Raw genomic sequence first — 17,794 nt, 5'->3', positions numbered from 1 at the left:
TTGTAAACTGAAAGAGAGAGGATGGGGCTTATAACTCTCCCTTTCTACTTATTAGTGACTTTGGTTAATTATTTTTTTGGGGTGGGGGAGGGAGTGTCTGAAACAATTTGCTAAAGTTATATAACTCTTAAAAAGTTCTGATGTTAAGTAGTATTTTTTTCTTCATTTAAAGTGAATACATCTTTAAGAGAATATGCTGAAACTCTAAATAAGACACAGGTTGCTTTTCCACATCTAGGTATTATAGTTAATTCCATTCTTTGTAATTAATTAGAAATATTTATTAAGTCTCATAAAGTCCATTTTCCTGTTACTCTTTTGTTCACTCCTGTAGATCATTGCTAAGGGCAGCTCTCTCAAAAGAGCCCAAGAATAACAGAATCTGTCACATCCACATAATAATTTATATCTTCTGTAACTTGTCCAACTCAGATGCTCTGAATGTATAATTTTACTAAAGTGTAACATAAGAGAACATAACTACTCATTCTGAAGTTGAGGAATAAAAAGTAAAGTTTTAAAACATGGGTATCCAAACACCTTTGTTCAATGAATCTATGAAAGAGTTGTCAGGAATATACAGTGGAGAAGACAGTCTCTTTAGTAAATAGTACTTGGATAGCTGGACACGTGGAGTGTTAGGTCCATGAATCAAGGCAAATTAGAAGTGTTCAAAGAGGAGATGGCAAGAGTTAACATCGACATTTTAGGAATCAGTGAACTAAAATGGACTGGAATAGGTGAATTTAACTCAGATGACCATTATATCTACTACTGTAGGGAAGAATCTCTTAGAAGAAATGAAGTAGCCCCCATAGTCATCAAAAGAGTCTGAAATGCAGTACTTGGATGCAATCTCAAAAATGACAAAATGATCTCTGTTCTTTTTCAAGCAAACCATTCAATATCAAAGTAATTCAAGTCTATTCTCCAACCAGTAATGATGAAGAAGCTGAGGTTGAACAGTTCTATGAAAACCTACAAGACTTTCTAAAACTAACACCCCAAAAAGATGTCCTTTTCATTATAGGGGACTGGAATGCAAAAGTAGAAATTCAAGAAATACCTGAAATAACAGGCAAATTTGGCCTTGGAGTACCAAATGAAGCAGGGCAAAGACTAATAGAGTTTTGCCAAGAGAACACACTGGTCATAGCAAACACCCTCTTCCTACAACACAAGAGAAGATTCTATACATGGACATCACCAGATGGTCAATACAGAAATCAGATGAATTATATTCTTTCAGCCAAACATGAAGAAGCTCTATACAGTCAGCAAAAACAAGACCAGGAGCTGATTGTGGTTCAGATCATGAACTGCTTATTGCAAAATTCAGACTTAAGTTGAAGATAGTAGGAAAAACCACTACACCATTTAGGTATGACCTAAATCAAATTCCTTATGATTATATGTTGGAAGTGACAAAGAGATTCGAGGGATTAGATCTGATAGACAGAGTGCCTGAAGAACTATGGACAGAGGTTCCTGACACTGTACGGGAGGCAGAGATTGAGCCCATCCCCAAGAAAAAGAAATGCAAAAAGGCAAAATGGTTGCCTGAGGAGGACTTACAAATAGTTGTGAAAAGAAGAGAAGCAAAGGGCAAAGAAGAAAAGGAAAGATATACCCATCTGAATGCAAAGCCCCAAAGAATAGAGGAGAGATAAGAAAACCTTCCTCAGTGATCAATGCAAATAAATAGAGGAAAACAGTAGAATGGGAAAGCCTAGAAATGTCTCCAAGACAATCAGAGATACCAAGGGAACATTTAAGGCAAAGATAGGCACAATAAAGGACAGAAATGTTATGGACCTAACAGAAGCAGAAGATATTAAGAAGTGGTAAGAATACACAGAAGAACTATACAAAAAAGATCTTCATGACACAGATAACCATGATGGTGTGACTTCCCTAGAGCCAGATATCCTGGAATGTGAAGTCAAGTGGGCCTTAGGAAGCATCACTATGAACAAAGCTAGTGGAGGTGATGGAATTTCAGTTGAGCTAATTCAAATCCTAAAAGATGATGCTGTGATAGTGCTTCACTCAATATACCAGAAAATTTGGAAAACTCAGCAGGACTGGAAAAAGCCATTTTTCATTCCAATCCCAAAGAAAGGCAATGCCAAAGAATGCTCAAACTACCATACAATTGCACACATCTCACATGCTAGCAAAGTAATGCTCAAAACTCTCCAAGCCAAGCTTCAACAGTACGTGAATGATGAACTTCCAGATGTTCAAGCTGGATTTAGAAAAGGCAGAGAAACCAGAGATCAAATTGCCAACATGCCTGGATCATTGAAAAAGCAATAGAGTTCCAGAAAATCATCTGCTTGTGCTTTATTGACTACGCCAAAATTTTTGATTGTGTGGATCACAACAAATTGCAGAAAATTCTTAAAAGATGGGACTACCAGACCACCTGACCTGCCTCCTCAGAAACCTGTATGCAAGTCAGGAAGCAACAGTTAGAACCAGTCATAGAACAACAAACTGGTTCCAAATTGGGAAAGGAATATGTCAAGGCTGTATATTATCACTTTGCTTATTTAACTTATATGCAGAGTACACCATGAGAAACATCGGGCTGGATGAAGCCCAAGCTGGAATCAAGATTTCTGGGAGAAATATCAATAACCTCAGATATGCAGATGATACCACCTTTATGGCAGAAATCAAAGAAGAACTAAAGAGCCTCTTGATGAGAGTGAAAAAGTTGTCTTAAAACTCAACATTCAGAAAACTAAGATCATGACCTCTGGTCCCATCACTTCATGACAAATAGATGGGGAAACAGTGGAAACAGTGACAGAGTTTATTTTGGGGGGCTCCAAAATCACGGAATATGGTGACTACAGCCATGAAATTAAAAGACACTTGCTCCTTTGAAGAAAAGTTATGACCAACCTAGACAGCATATTAAAAAGCAGAAGTATTACTTTGGTGACAAAGGTCTATCTAGTCAAAGCTATGGTTTTTCCAGGAGTCATATATGGATATGAGAGTTGGACCATAAAGAAAACTGAGCACCAATTCTTGTGGTGTTGGAGAAAACTCCTGAGCGTCCTTTGTACTTCAAGGAGCTCCAACGAGTCCATCATAAAGGAAATCAGTCCTGAATATTCATCGGAAGGACTGATGCTGAAGCTGAAATTCCAATACTTCAGCCACCTGATGTGAAGAACTGATTCATTGGAAAAGACTCTGATGTTGGGAAAGATTGAAGGCAGGAGGAGAAGGGGACAACAGTGGATGCGATGGTTGGATGGCATCACTGATTTGATGGACATGAGTTTATGTAACCTCCAGGAGTTGGTGATGGGCAGGGAAGCCTGGCATGCTGCAGTCCATGGTGTTGCAAAGAGTCAGATACGACTGAGTGACTGAACTGAACTGAACTGGACACCTACATGGAAATAAATGAAATTAGAACACACTAATTTTTTTGTATATGTACAACCACAGAAAATAAACCACATACAAATATAAACTCAAAATGGTGTAAGGGCTCATATAAAACTGGATACAATAAAATTAGAGGAAAACACAAAACACTCTTTGACATGAATCATGGCAATAGCTTCTTAGTCTCCCAAAGCAAAAGAAAAAAAGCAAAAGTAAACAATCAATTGGGACCTAATCAAACCTACAATTGGGACCTAATCAAACCTATAATCTTTTAACAGCAAACAACACTAACCAAATGAAGAGACAATACCTAAGGAATGAGATAAAATATTTACAAATGATGTGACTGACAGGGGGTTATTATCTAAAATATACAAACATCTCATATAACTCAATATCAATAAACCAATAACCCAATCAAAAAGTGGACAGAAGACTTAAATAGACATTTCTCCAAAGAAGGCATACAGAAGACCAACGAGCACATGAAAAGATGTTCCACATCACTAATTATCAGAGAAATGTTAATCAAAATCATAATGAGGTACCACATCCCATGGATCAGAACGGCCATCATTATCAAGTCTACAGATAACCAATGCTATAGAGGGTGAGAAGAAAAAGATACACCTTTGACACTATTGGTGGGAAAATAACTTGGTGCACTATTGGTGGGAATATAACTGGAAAACAGTATGGAGATTTCTGAAACAACTGAAAATAGAGCTACCATATGATGTAACAATCTCACTACTGGGCATGTATCTAGAAAAGACAAAAACGTTAATTCAAAAATACACACACCCCAACATTCACAGCAGCAGCACTTAAAATAGCCAAAATATGGAAACAACCTAATTGTTAATCAACAGATGACTGGTTTAAGAAAATCACACACACACACACACACACACACGCACGCACATATATGCACTATGGAATATTTCTCAGACCATAATAAACGATGAAATATTGCCATCTTCACTAACACAGGTGAACCTAGAGAATATCATACTAAGTGAAGTAAATCAGACAGAGAAAGACAAATATGATATCATTTATATGTAGAACCTAATCAATAATACAAATGAATCTACATACAAAATAGACTCACAGACACAGAAAATAAACTCACGTTTACCAAAGAGGAAAAGAGGGGGCATATAAATTGGAGCTATAGGGCCAATAGATACAAACTACCATAAATGGAACAGATAATCAAAATAGACTTAATGTATAATACAGGGAAATATATCCAATATCTTATAATTACCTATAATGGAAAATATTCTAAAAAAAATATTTATGTGAATCATTTTGCTATATATCTGAAACTAACAAAATACTGTCAATCAACTATATTTCATGTTTATAAACAGGAGTAACACATGGCCACAACACATTTGAGGAACACTTAAATAAATTTTCATTAATTTCTGAATTGATTCTGCAAACATTTATTGCACATTTAAGTGCCCTGATGGCATTTTCCTAGATTCTGTGGAAGATGAAAACACATAAGCCACAGACCCTGCTCCTATGGAGCCTGTACTGAGAAAAGAGAGAAGAAAACCTCAAGTGTTTATCATGCAGGAAAAAAAGCACAAGAAGGGTTTAGTAACAGAAGAGATGACTTCTGACCAGAGGTTCTAAGGATGAGCTTCAAGGAGGACAGAGGGCAATGAACTAGGCCTTGAAGAAAGGACAGGCATGAACAGGAAGAAACAAAGGTGGATGGGTGGACAGTGGTCATTCCAGACACAGTGACTATGATGGGCCAAATGGACTGGAGTGAGCCTGGCAGCTCCTTAAGGGCAGGGTTATACAGTTTTCCTTGTTCACTGATGCATCCCAGGGCCCTGGCATTGTACATGATAAGTATCAGGCACACAGTACATGCCAGTTGAAAGTTCAATACAAATGAAACTAAATTCAGGGTGTGACTGGGTGAGCAGCCAATGGTGTGATCTATCAAGACTACAGGGTGAGATCAAGGGGAGGATGAGTCCAGCTGGCATGGGAACAGATAAGGCAGGGGATACAGGGATGACAGGATGAGGGATGTAGACCTAGAGGACCACATGCTTCAGGTGGATGGCTATGGACAAGAGGGAGAGTGAGAGGGGAAATGAGGGAGGGATAAACCAGGGCTGAGGATGGAGGCTTCAAACTAATTTATGTCAAATACTGGAAAAGATAAAGAAGAAGAGAGATAGAAAGGAGGGGGAGTTGAGAGGCTCAGGAGGACCATGCAGCCACAGATATTCCAGGTAGCTGTCCTACACATAAAGATTAAATGGAGCCACTGCAAGATAATCCGATTAGTTTTCATTGGCAGGATGCTATCACTGATAATGGAATGGCTGCAGGGAAAGGTGGGGACAGGAGAGGCTGGAAGAAAAGCCTAGTAAGAAAGAGATGCCAGATACAGTTTTCAATATGGTGACAAACAATAAAGGGAGATCCCATTAGGGACAAATAGACTGGGGAGGGGAAGATCTGAGTATTAGACCTCTATTTTTGAGTGCCAGGTGACACAGGGACAGTTGTCCAACCTTGGAAGTTGGGTCCTTAATTAAATGGGTTCTTGTAATTTTCTCAGAGGCTGGACTGTGTGGCAGGCATTAACTCAAAACTTTTTCTTAGGTCTTGAAATAAGTCATTCTTCTTGCCCATGGAATGATGAAGTCCGGGTCATAGTCACCTCCATAATTGCTCTCCCAAATCTTCTGCTTTTGCATGTAAGCACCACCTTCATAAAGTATTTCTTTTCCCTTATTGTGCTCTCGATGTTCACATTAGTTATCTTTTCTCTAAAAACTTGAATGAAAACACTTGGCATGTTTTTGAAGGAGGTTTCTCTTCTGAAATGTTACAACTATATCCATGCAGGCTTATGAAAGAAAAATTCCATGAAGGTCAAAAACAGAATTTAAGTAAAACTCTAGTTAGGTGTGAGCTGTTTTGTGCTTTTCAGGTGGGTATATTACAACAGTTTCTGGTTTTGATTTATCTGGGAAAAAGTATACTTAGAAGATACTTGAGTTGAGGAAAAGAGGTAAAGAATATGGATAAGATCATTTACAAATAGAAGAGGTAGAATTTGAGATTCCTGGTCCTGGTTTTGGTCCTGCATCGTTCATTTCCAAAGAATAACTGCAGACAGTGAAAACATTGAACACACACAACAGCACTGTTTGGGCAAGTGCAGATTTTCAGGTGCCCCTTTGCTTGTGCTTCTAGGGAGAATGCAGGTGATATGAAGACTGGAGTGTGAGAGATGGGAGGGGACAACTGGGCTATCGGCTGAAGAGAAAACAGGTCATAAGCACCCAGCAAATCCTTAAAACCATAGGAAGAACCCACCTTTTAATGCAGAGACAGTGGTGAGTCTTAGGAGACAGAGAATTTCTAATTTATCCATTTTGCTCCACTGTTTTGGAGCATAAAGGATGATTAAATTAGTTGTTATTATGACTCCAGTATGTTTAATAAAATTAAGAGAATATCTTTATAAAACAGAATTCTGAAACATTAATGGTGCTTAATGAACCAAAGCTGGTAAATCCCTTTGAAGAGTCAACATATAAACAAACCTATTAACTAAGCCAGTTGATACCCAACAAGTCTTTTGCTTAATTTACTTACAGTAAACAAAACCATTTCAGATAGCTGAGAAAAGAAGAGAAGCCAAAGGCAAAGGAGAAAAGGAAATATATACCCATCTAAATGCAGAGTTTCAAAGAATAGCAAAGAGAGATAAAGCCTTCCTAAGTGAACAATGCAAAGAAATAGTGGAAAACAATAGAATGGGAAAGACTAGGGATCTCTTCAAGAAAATTAGAGATAGCAAGGGTGGGCACAATAAAGGACAAAAATGGTATAGACCTAACAGAAGCAGAAGATATTAAGGAGAGGTGGCAAAAATACACAGAAGAACTATAGAAAAAAAGATCTTCACAACCCAGATAACATGATGGTGTGATTGCTCACCTAGAGCCAGACATCCTGGAGTGTGAAGTCAAATGACCTTAAAAAGTATCACTATGAATAAAGCTAGTGGAGGTGTTGGAATTCTAGCTGAGCTATTTCAAATACTGAACGATGATGCTGTGAAAGTGCTGCACTCAATATGACAGCAAATTTGGAAAACTCAGCAGTGGCCACAGGACTGGAAAAGGTCAGTTCTCGTTCCAATTCCAAAGAAAGGCAATGCCAAAGAAAGTTCAAACTACCACACAATTGCACTCATGTCACATGCTAGCAAAATAATGCTCAAAACCCTCCAAGTTAGGCTTCAATAGCATGTGAAACAAGAACTTTCAGATGCACAAGCTGGATTTAGAAAAGGCAGAGGAACCAGAGATCAAATTACCAACATCTGTCGGATCATAGAAAAAGCAAGAGAATTCCAGAAAAAATATCTACTTCTTCTTCATTGACTACACTAAAGCTTTTTGACTGTGTGGATTACAATAAACTGTGGAAAATTCTTAAAGAGATGGCAATACCAGATCACCTTACCTGCCTCCTGAGAAACCTGTGTTCAGGAAAAGAAGCAATAGTTAGAACTGGATATGAAACAACAGACTGGTTCAAAACTGGGAAAGGAGTATAGCATGGCTGTATATTGTCACCTTGCTTATTTAACTTCTATGCCAAGTACATCATGTGAAATGCTGGGCTGGATGAAGCACAAGCTGGAATCAAGATTGCCAGGAAGAATATTAATGACTTCAGATATTCAGATAACATTACTCTTAGGGCAGAAAGTGAAGAGGAACTAAAGAGCCTCCTGATGAAGGCCAAAGAGGAGAGTGAATTAGGTGGCTTAAAATTCAACATTCAAAAACTAAGATCATGGCTTCCAGTCTTATCACTTCATGGCAAATAGATGGGGAAACATAGAAACAGTGAGAGACTTTATTTTCTTGGGCTCCAAAATCACTGCAGAGGGTGACTGTAGCCTTAAAAGACGCTTGCTCCTTGGAAGAAAAGCTTTGACAAACCTAGATAGTGTATTGAAAAGCAGAGACGTTAATTTGTCAACAAAGATCCATCTAGTCAAAGCTTTTGTTTTCCAGTAGTCATGAATGAATGTGAGAATTGGACCATAAAGAAGGCTGAGTGCTGAAGAACTGATTCTTTCAAACTGTAGTGTTGGAGAATATTCTTGAGAGTCCCTTGGGCTGTAAGGAGATCAAAACAGTCAATCCTAAAGGAAATCAACCCTGAATATTCATTGGAAGGACTGATCCTGTAGCTGAAGCCCCAATACTTTGGCCACCTGATGTGAAGAGATGAGTCATTAGAAAAGACTCTGATGCTGGGGAAAATTGAAGGCAGGAGGAGAAGGGGACGATAAAGGATGAGATGGTTGGATGGCATCACTGACTCGATGGACATGAGTTTGAGCAAACTCTAGGAGATGGTGAAGAACAGGGAAGCCTGGCGTGCTGTAGTACATGGGGTCGCCAGGAGTTGGACATGACTGAGCAACTTAACAACAACAAAAAAACATACCCATCTGTCTTTGTGCATATATATTCACCAGTGCAACAAAATGTATTTGTTACAAGAAATGGTAACCCACTCCAGTATTCTTGCCTGGAAAATCCTCATGGTCAGACAAGCCTGGCAGGCTATAAGTCCATGGGGTGGCACAAAAGTCAGACACAACTTAGCAACTAAACAACAACACCTTCAGCACCTATAACCACAGGAGTTCACGGTGACAATCCTGTGGGTTATGCCCTTCATCAACATCTGTCACCTCCCCAGCCCCTCCCTCAGGCTGGCTGCCTGTCCTCTGGAGCATCAGGTTTTGCAGCAGGTTGACTTGTCTTATGTCCACATTAAAGCTTTCGGAACAGTCACCTGCTTTCCAGAAAGGAAAGAGGTACAGGGATTCCTTAGAGATTTTGGGGGTTTAGTTCCAGAACACCAGAATGTAGTGAATATCACAATAAAGTCAGTTATACAAAATTTCTGGTTTCCAAGGGTGTATAAATGTTCAGACTACACTGTAGCCTAGCAAGTGTGCAGTAGCATTATGCCTGAGAAAGCAATGTACAGACCTTAATTTAAAATATAATTTATTGCTCATGGGTGTACCTATGGGTGATTCTGTTGATGTTTGACAGATAACAACAACATTCTGTAAAGCAATTATCCTTCATTAAAAAAATAAATTAAGAAAAATAATAATAATAAAAATTAATTGCTAAAAAATACTAACCATCATTGGAGACTTCAGCAAGTAACACTGAAGATCACCGATCACAGATCACCATAACAAATGTAATGACAGTGAAAACCTTTGACATATTGTGAGAATTACCAAAAGATGACAGACATGGAGTGAGCAAATACTGTTGGAAAAATGGTACCTGTAGACTTTCTCAACTTGCTTGACAAACCGTTAATTTGTAAAAAAAAAAAAAAAAAGCACTATCTAGGCTATTCTTGGGCTTTTCTGGTGCCTCAGACAGTAAAGAATTTGCCTGCAATATGAGAGACTTGGGTTCAATCCCTGGGTTGGGAAGATCCCCTGGAGAAGAACAGCTACCCACTTCAGTATTCTGGTCTGGAGGGTTCCATGGATAGGGGAGCCTGGCAGGTTACAGTCCATGGGGTCTCAAAGAGTCAGATATGATTGAGTGACTTTCACTTTCAGTCTAAAGACTTAAATGTAACATCTGACATTATAAAACTCCTAGAAGGAAAGCTAAACAGTAAGGTCTTTAAACCGGTCTTGATGATGATCTTTTGAATATGACTCTAAAAGCAAAGGCAAAAATAAACAAGTGGGACTTTATCAAACTAAAATGAAAAGGAAACCTACTTAAATGGAATTAAATATTTGTAAATTATAGATATGCTAAGAGGTTAATATCCAAAATATATTTTAAAAACTCATATACCTCAACATAAAAAAAAAAAAAACCCAAACTGATTTAAAAATGGGCAGAGAATCTGAATAGACATTTTTCCAAAGTAGGCAAACAGGTAGCCAACAGGTATATGACCAGATGCTCAACCTCACTACCATTAATGAAATGCAAATCAAAACTACAGAAAGATATTACTTCACATCTGGTAGGATGGCTGTTATCAAAAAGACAACAAGTAGCAAATGTTGGCAAGGATGTGTAGAAAAAGAAATCCTTATGTATTATTGGTCAGAATGTAAATTGATACAGCTACTATGGAAAATATTATGGAATTTGTTTTCTTTTAATTTAACATAATAAATCTATTATGTTAAATCTATTTTAAATAAAAATTTTGAATAAAATTTAAAATAGAAAAAAAAAAAAAAAAAGCACTATCTGGGAACTTCCATAAAACAAGGTACGCCTGTATTTCTAAAGCAAGCAATAAAGAAACTGATTCAAAAATCAAAGGTTTGAAAAAACATTATTTGTTATTTGTGATGATTTGCTGAATTGAAAACCAACTGGTAATCAGAAGCTCTAGAACAAAATATAAGGTTTACACCTGGGATGGATGGAGCACAGAGGACAATCCCCAACTCTGAAGCTGGGGGATGCATGTCTCTTAGTCCTAAGGTCTAATCCTGCTATTCCTACAAGAGCAGTCAGCAACCACAACCAGCTTGAACCAAGATGTAAACAAGTGGCTGAGTTTACATCTCCTGGTGGGACCTCCCTCTGACATTACTGATGACCTCAATCAGGGAGCCCTAAACTGAAGGACTCCCAAGACAGGAGTGGGAAGGGTCCCTCCACAGTGAAGGACAAGGTCATCACACAAAACAAGTCCAGTCATTGCAAAGGTGACAGACTTCAAAGAAAACCCTTCCATTTCCCTTCTCCTTCCATCTTCCCCATTCACCCAGATGCTCAGTCTCCACACCCAGACACCAGCATTGAATCCTGTCTTCCCCCTCAGATCTCACGTTTAATCCATCACTTGGCCCCACTTCCTCATCTCCCCCAAACCCAACCATCTCACCACTTCCACTGCAGGCACCTCAGTCTCAGCCAAGAGAAGGCAAAACTACAAGAGAGAGGGAAAACTGCATTTGGACAACTGAAGACCATCATTGTGGTTTTGGCTGTGAAGGAAGGAGGGAAAAGAGTGGGGAAAAAAACTAGAAAGGTGAGGAGGGACCAGGCGGTAAATTGCTTTGTTAAACCACATTAAAGATTTGTTCAAAGACACTGACCAATTGAGAAAAATTTGAGGTTACAGAAATTTACCAGGAGATAGGCTTCTCTGGTGGCTCAGATGGTAAAGAATCTGCCTGCAACGTGGGAGACCCGGGTTAAGTCTCTGGGTTGTGAAGATCCTGTGGAGAAGGGAATGGCAACCCATTCTAGTATTCTTGCCTGGAAAATCCCATGGACAGAGGGGCCTGGTGAGTGACAGTTCATAGGGTCACAAAGAGTTGGATACAACTGTAAAGTAATGCTCAAAATTCTCCAAGCCAGGCTTCAGCAATATGTGAACCGTGAACTTCCTGATGTTCAAGCTGGCTTTAGAAAAGGCAGAGGAACCAGAGATCAAATTGCCAACATCCGCTGGATAATAGAAAAAGCAAGAGAGTTCCAGAAAAACATCTATTTCTGCTTTCTTGACTATGCCAAAGCCTTTGACTGTGTGGATAACAATAAACTGTGGAAAATTCTGAAAGAGATGGGAATACCAGACCACCTGATCTGCTTCTTGAGAAATTTGTATGCAGGTCAGGAAGCAACAGTTAGAACTGGACATGGAACAACAGACTGGTTCCAAATAGGAAAAGGAGTACATCAAGGCTGTATATTGTCACGCTGTTTACTTAACTTATATGCAGAGTACATCATGAGAAACGCTGGACTGGAAGAAACACAAACTGGAATCAAGATTGCCGGGAGAAATATCAATAACCTCAGATATGCAGATTACACCACCCTTACGGCAGAAAGTGAAGAGGAACTCAAAAGCCTCTTGATGAAAGTGAAAGTAGAGAGTGAAAAAGTTGGCTTAAAGCTCAACATTCAGAAAACAAAGATCATGGCATCCGGTCCCACCACTTCATGGGAAATGGAGAAACAGTGGAAACAGTGTCAGACTTTATTTTTCTGGGCTCCACAATCACTACAGATGGTGACTGCAGCCATTAAATTAAAAAACACTTACTCCTTGGAAGGAAAGTTATGACCAACCTAGATACCATATTCAAAAGCAGAGACATTACTTTACCAACAAAGGTTCGTCTAGTCAAGGCTATGGTTTTTCCTGTGGTCATGTATGAATGTGAGAGTTGGATTGTGAAAAAGGCTGAGCGCCGAAGAATTGATGCTTTTGAACTGTGGTGTTGGAGAAGACTCTTGAGAGTCCCTTGGACTGCAAGGAGATCCAACCAGTCCATTCCGAAGGAGATCAGCCCTGGGATTTCTTTGGAAGGAATGATGCTAAAGCTGAGACTCCGGTACTTTGGCCACCTCATGTGAAGAGTTGACTGGTTGGAAAAGACTCTGATGCTGGAAGGGATTGGGGGCAGGAGGAGAAGGGGACGACAGAGGATGAGATGGCTGGATGACATCGCTGACTCGATGGACGTGAGTCTCAGTGAACTCCGGGAGTTGGTGATGGACAGGGAGGCCTGGTGTGCTGCAATTCATGGGGTCACAAAGAGTCAGACACGACTGAGCGACTGATCTGATCTGAGCAAGTAACACACATGAGTAAGTAAAGCATTAAATACATTGAAAACACTTTGAAAACAGAAACAAAGCTAATTGGTTCAGGGGATATAGACGTTTGCATCTGTGAATCAGATGCTGAGAGATAAGACTGAGGACTGACCAGCAGAGAGGCTTTCCAAATTCTGTCTTTCCTCACTGTTTCCCTAACCAATCACACATTTCAAAGTGACATTATTTCTAAGAATTAGATAATAAAAATAATCTGCTACTATTAATGCTGGAATACCAAAAACCAAAAATAAAGCCTCAGGGTACATTTAGGAACAAAGAATTTATTTGAACCGACCCCTAACTGAGATAGATCAAGCTATCTTTCTGCTGCTACCTCTAAGGCCTGACAAAGGGCTTGAAACAGGTAAATTTTACAGCATCATTTATTTATTATAGAAGAAGGATGCTTTGGGAGACAGTCTTCAAAATATACAGTGTTAAGAGACAAGAACAACAAAGCAACAAGGAAAAAGTAGAAATGAGAGGCTACTTTTCCAATTAGCATTCAAGAACACAAAATGAGGGTCTAAGAATACCAGGTGCTAAAAAACATTTCTGGAATTTGAGCTACTGTCCTGTGTGTGTGTGTTAGTTGCTCAGTCATGTTCGACTCTTTGCAACCCCACAGACTGGGGCCCACCAGGCTTCTCTGTCTATGGGATTCTCCAGTTAAGAATACTGGAGTGGATTGCCATTCCCTTCTCCAGAGGAACTTCCCAACCCAGGGATCAAATGCTGGTCTCCTGCATTGCGGGCAGGTTCTTTACCATTTGAGCTACAGGGAAGTCCTTAGGATTTAACCCAGTCCCTCATCAAAGTTTGCAGTTGGAGTCAGCTTCCTACTGAGCTGCTCTAGTCCAGACAATTGGCTACCCTATTGGAGCCTAGAGCATCCCTTTGGTTGGGAATGCCCCATTCCTATTGTCAGACTCCCTGGAGCTCACTTCTCTGTATGTCCAGCTTGGCGAGTGAGGCTACAGGCACTGCTTCAATGCTGACAGCCTGATACCTACTCAATGCCCCCATTGATGATCCATCTGACAATGCATGTGAAGTGGGAGGCGCGGTGTGATATTCCAGAAACTCTCCAAGAAGTCAAAAGAGACAGTTAATTTATCATAAGATGTAAGGAAGTTTGGATGTTACTATTAATTATTGATTATTATTAATTTTGTATGGACCATCAAAATACCTAAATATATTTTGCATTCATTTGGGACTGACTTCCCTTGTAGCTCAGACAGTAAAGAATCTGTCTGCAATGCAGGAGACCCGGTTTCAATCTCTGAGTTGGGAAGATTCCCTGGAGAAGGGAATGGCTACCCACTCCAGGATTCTTCCTTGGAGAATCCCATGGACAGAGAGGCCTACAGTCCATGGGGTTGCAAAAAGTTAAACATGACTGAGTGACAAACCGTGTTTTCTATATTATTTTATAAAGCCACATTCTAACATTTACTGAAACTCGTCAAGAAACAGAGGGAAACAACAAAGAAAGAAGATGAAAAGAGATGAGGAATAGAGGGAGGAAGGAAAAGAAGATAAGGAAGGAAATAATAAATTACTGGGAGGAAAGAGCCAATCTAATCTGGAGGGAAAATACTAGACAGATGTCCAGAGACCAAAGCTTGGAGCCTACTGCATGTGTAGTGCCTGGATCTACTGTGTAAGAGACTTGTTGGTTGTTTTTTGTTGGTTGTTTATCTACAGTCTTTCAGCCTTGATTTGCTTCCTTTCTAAACTCTCACCTGTGATGCACAGGTTGGGTCTCTGCAAGTCACATTTCAGAGGCTCTTTGGCAAGCTGGCCTTTTTTTAGGTTTTGCCAGTAAGCGGGCACTAGAGGGAGACTGACAGTGGGACAGAGCTAATCTATCTGACTTGGCTGTTCCTGCAGTGTCACCTCAGCAGTGGGACCTGACTCCAGCTCCGAGCTTCTATTAGCACATGGAGAAATAGCCACATCCTGCTTCCTCAGCACATACAACCAGCAACTAGGCAGTGACCTCTCCTTGGAGGCTTGAGCACCAGCTGTAGGGCCTCTCTTCTGAGTTCTTAGGTCTGGAAATCTGTTCTAGGACATGATAGCTGCTTCCTAAAATAATTACCCTAGTGCTTCCTTTCCTTTTTCTAGCCTCTAATTCTTACGTAGGAAATTTCCTATATTAAATCCTTTCAGCTGAAATACTGTTTTTCTCATGAGGCCCTTTCTTCTCACGGACTCCCTTCTGACAGCAAGAGCTGAAAAATTCTGCAAACTTAGTCAACAATATCCTGGCAATCTAAATAAGAGGTTAATTTTTTCATTAAGGAAATCAAACAATGCTGAAAGAACTGTGACACAGTGAAAATGACTGTGATCCACCCTCTTGAAATATGGAGCTATAACTTGGGTTTGGAATATTTTCAAGGCTGGACATCTTAAAAAATGACAATTCAAATATAAGAATATTATACGAAAATATAAGGTTATTGGATATATTATCTAATAGCACATTTTGAAAGTAAAGTTAAATACTTGAGTTATTTTCAAGAACGAGAGGAGAAAATTAAATTACTGGAGGTTTCTATCAAGTTTTACAAGGAAGGATCAGTTGAAAAGTTGAATATAAATGGAAAGAACCGATATGGTAAGGGTCTTACCGATATCCATTCACAGTCAATAACGGTGCTCAACCTGTGTGTGATGGTTAGCACAGTGCACTCAGAAAATTTCTCATGGATTTTTTTTTGTATTAACTCATCTGTTCTGGAATCAGAGAAATTGATATACTTCAGTGAAGGCAGGAAAAGCAGACTAAAAAGTTAAAAATTAAAAATCAGTACTTTAACATATAATCTTGTTCCTAAAAAACTAAGTATAAAAAGTCTATTTGGGGAGGGAGGAGGGTTCAGGATGGGGAATACATGTATACCTGTGGTGGATTCGTTTTGATATTTGGCAAAACTAATACAATTTGTAAAGTTTAAAAATAAAATAAAATAAAAATATGGAGGGAGAAGGATGAGGAAGAATAATACAAAAAAATAAATTTACTATTTTTCATAAAATGATGGAAAACAGTCTTCCCTTGAAATTGCATAACAACATTAACAGCATATAACTTCTTCCCTTGTTTTCCTTTGTTTGGATTAATATTATTAAGAGATATCTGTGGGCCAAAGAGAGCATAGAAACATTTCTCAGCATCACTAAATGTTTTCCATTTACCACATTTACAATTTGGATTCCAGGTTTCATGGACCTCAGCTCCATACCTTGGATCCACATTGGATGTGGCTTTGTCAAGAATCAATATCTTATTTTTCCTGAGAATAGCCCTGGCAAGGCATACTAGTTGTCTCTGTCCAACACTCAAGTTCAATCCTGATTCTGCTAATTCAGTATCCATTTTACCAGGAAGACCTTGGATGGTTTCTTTAAGTTGTACCTGTGGATACAGAAAGAACATTTTCCTAAATAAACTGCTGCTGAAGTAGACAAATCTCTTAGACATTAGAGCTTTGAAGTCCTCCCAACTTCTTGTGTATCTTGTATGTACAGCCAGGTGATGGGAAGAGCTGTTTCCAATTAGTGTTCACTGAGAAAGATGGTGGGTAGAGTCAAGTCAGGACAGAAAGATTTCAAAGTCCCCGATCCCTGCCACAGGCTATCCACCAACAACCCCCACCTAGGACTTAGTTCAGAAAGTCTCTCAAAAATTGAAGCTATTTCTCCCAATGTGGCTTAAACAGAAAATCTAAAAGGATCTTTATGGTTGAATCAACTTTACCAAAGTACATTTTGCATAGGCGTTGGTACACTAAAAGGAAACTTAAAAAAACTACAGAAAGTTTTTTTCTCTAAAGATATATTTTTATTAATTTTACAAAATCTTTAAAATTTTGTAATGTTTAAAATAATACAAATTTAAACAATGGAAAACTCCATCTAATACTTTAGTAATCCTGGAACCTTTCCCATGTTTAATCCGATAAATGGTGGACCAGTCAAGTGCATTTTTTTTCAATATCATAAATGTCTTTCAGTGAATGAAAACTCACAAGAAACAAGATACAATATTACATCTTATCTCCCCCACAATATGGATATAGGTGATGTTTATATTAATCTATCTTCAAAAAATTTTATTCATAAGATTAAAAACACAAAGCTTTAACCACCAAATATAATCTGAAAATACACTTAGTAGTAGGGGTCAGTTCAATGAATTCTGGAGAAATACAATGGAGCAAGAAGCAAACTCAGGCTGTATTTGAAGTTAAAGAACAAAGAAGAAATACACTTCAAATTAAGAAACCAATAGATTGATGGCCAAAAAGTTATTTGACATACTACAATGTCAGACAACAACACACCGAGGGTGAATGAGTAGCATTTTTGTGATATCCTAAATGCTGGAGCACTTCCATGAATGTGATCCTGAACTGTGCTCCTGATGGAGTCCAGTCCCTAGAAAGCAGAATTCTGAGTTAGGATTAAATATGGTATTGGTATTTAGTGTCAGCATAAAAGGTGTACAAACTCTAAAGGGTAAGATTTGGTCTATGGTACAAGTGATTGGTCTTTGTTAAGACTGACATCCTGAGTTTGAAGAAATAATCTCATATTTACTCCTGAGTTGGATGACATCATACAACTAATCTTTTTTTTCCCCTTCTCCTTCAGGTTGT

At 38.8% G+C, this 17,794-nt stretch overlaps 1 protein-coding gene across 6 annotated transcripts in view; it reads right to left on the bottom strand.

Annotated features, from left to right (window-relative positions):
* The window catches only part of LOC109567081 (ATP-binding cassette sub-family C member 4-like), a 166,198-nt gene that overhangs the window by 11,364 nt on the left and 137,040 nt on the right, over positions 1 to 17,794 (bottom strand). For 3 of the 6 annotated variants that reach the window (XM_070799881.1, XM_070799879.1, XM_070799880.1), the window contains exons 28-29: positions 16,379 to 16,551; positions 15,764 to 15,869 (exon numbers count right to left, since the gene is read on the bottom strand). In XM_070799881.1, coding sequence (XP_070655982.1) covers positions 15,764 to 15,869; positions 16,379 to 16,551 — 279 coding nt within the window. Of the gene's footprint in view, positions 1 to 15,763; positions 15,870 to 15,899; positions 16,273 to 16,378; positions 16,552 to 16,572; positions 17,574 to 17,794 lie in introns of those variants that run through there. The other 3 variants (XM_070799882.1, XM_070799885.1, XM_070799884.1) reach the window with 3 other exon arrangements.

This window comes from Bos indicus, chromosome 12, assembly GCF_029378745.1.
Source record: "Bos indicus isolate NIAB-ARS_2022 breed Sahiwal x Tharparkar chromosome 12, NIAB-ARS_B.indTharparkar_mat_pri_1.0, whole genome shotgun sequence".
NCBI lineage: Eukaryota > Metazoa > Chordata > Mammalia > Artiodactyla > Bovidae > Bos > Bos indicus.
This window is presented reverse-complemented; position numbering and strand designations above follow the sequence as displayed.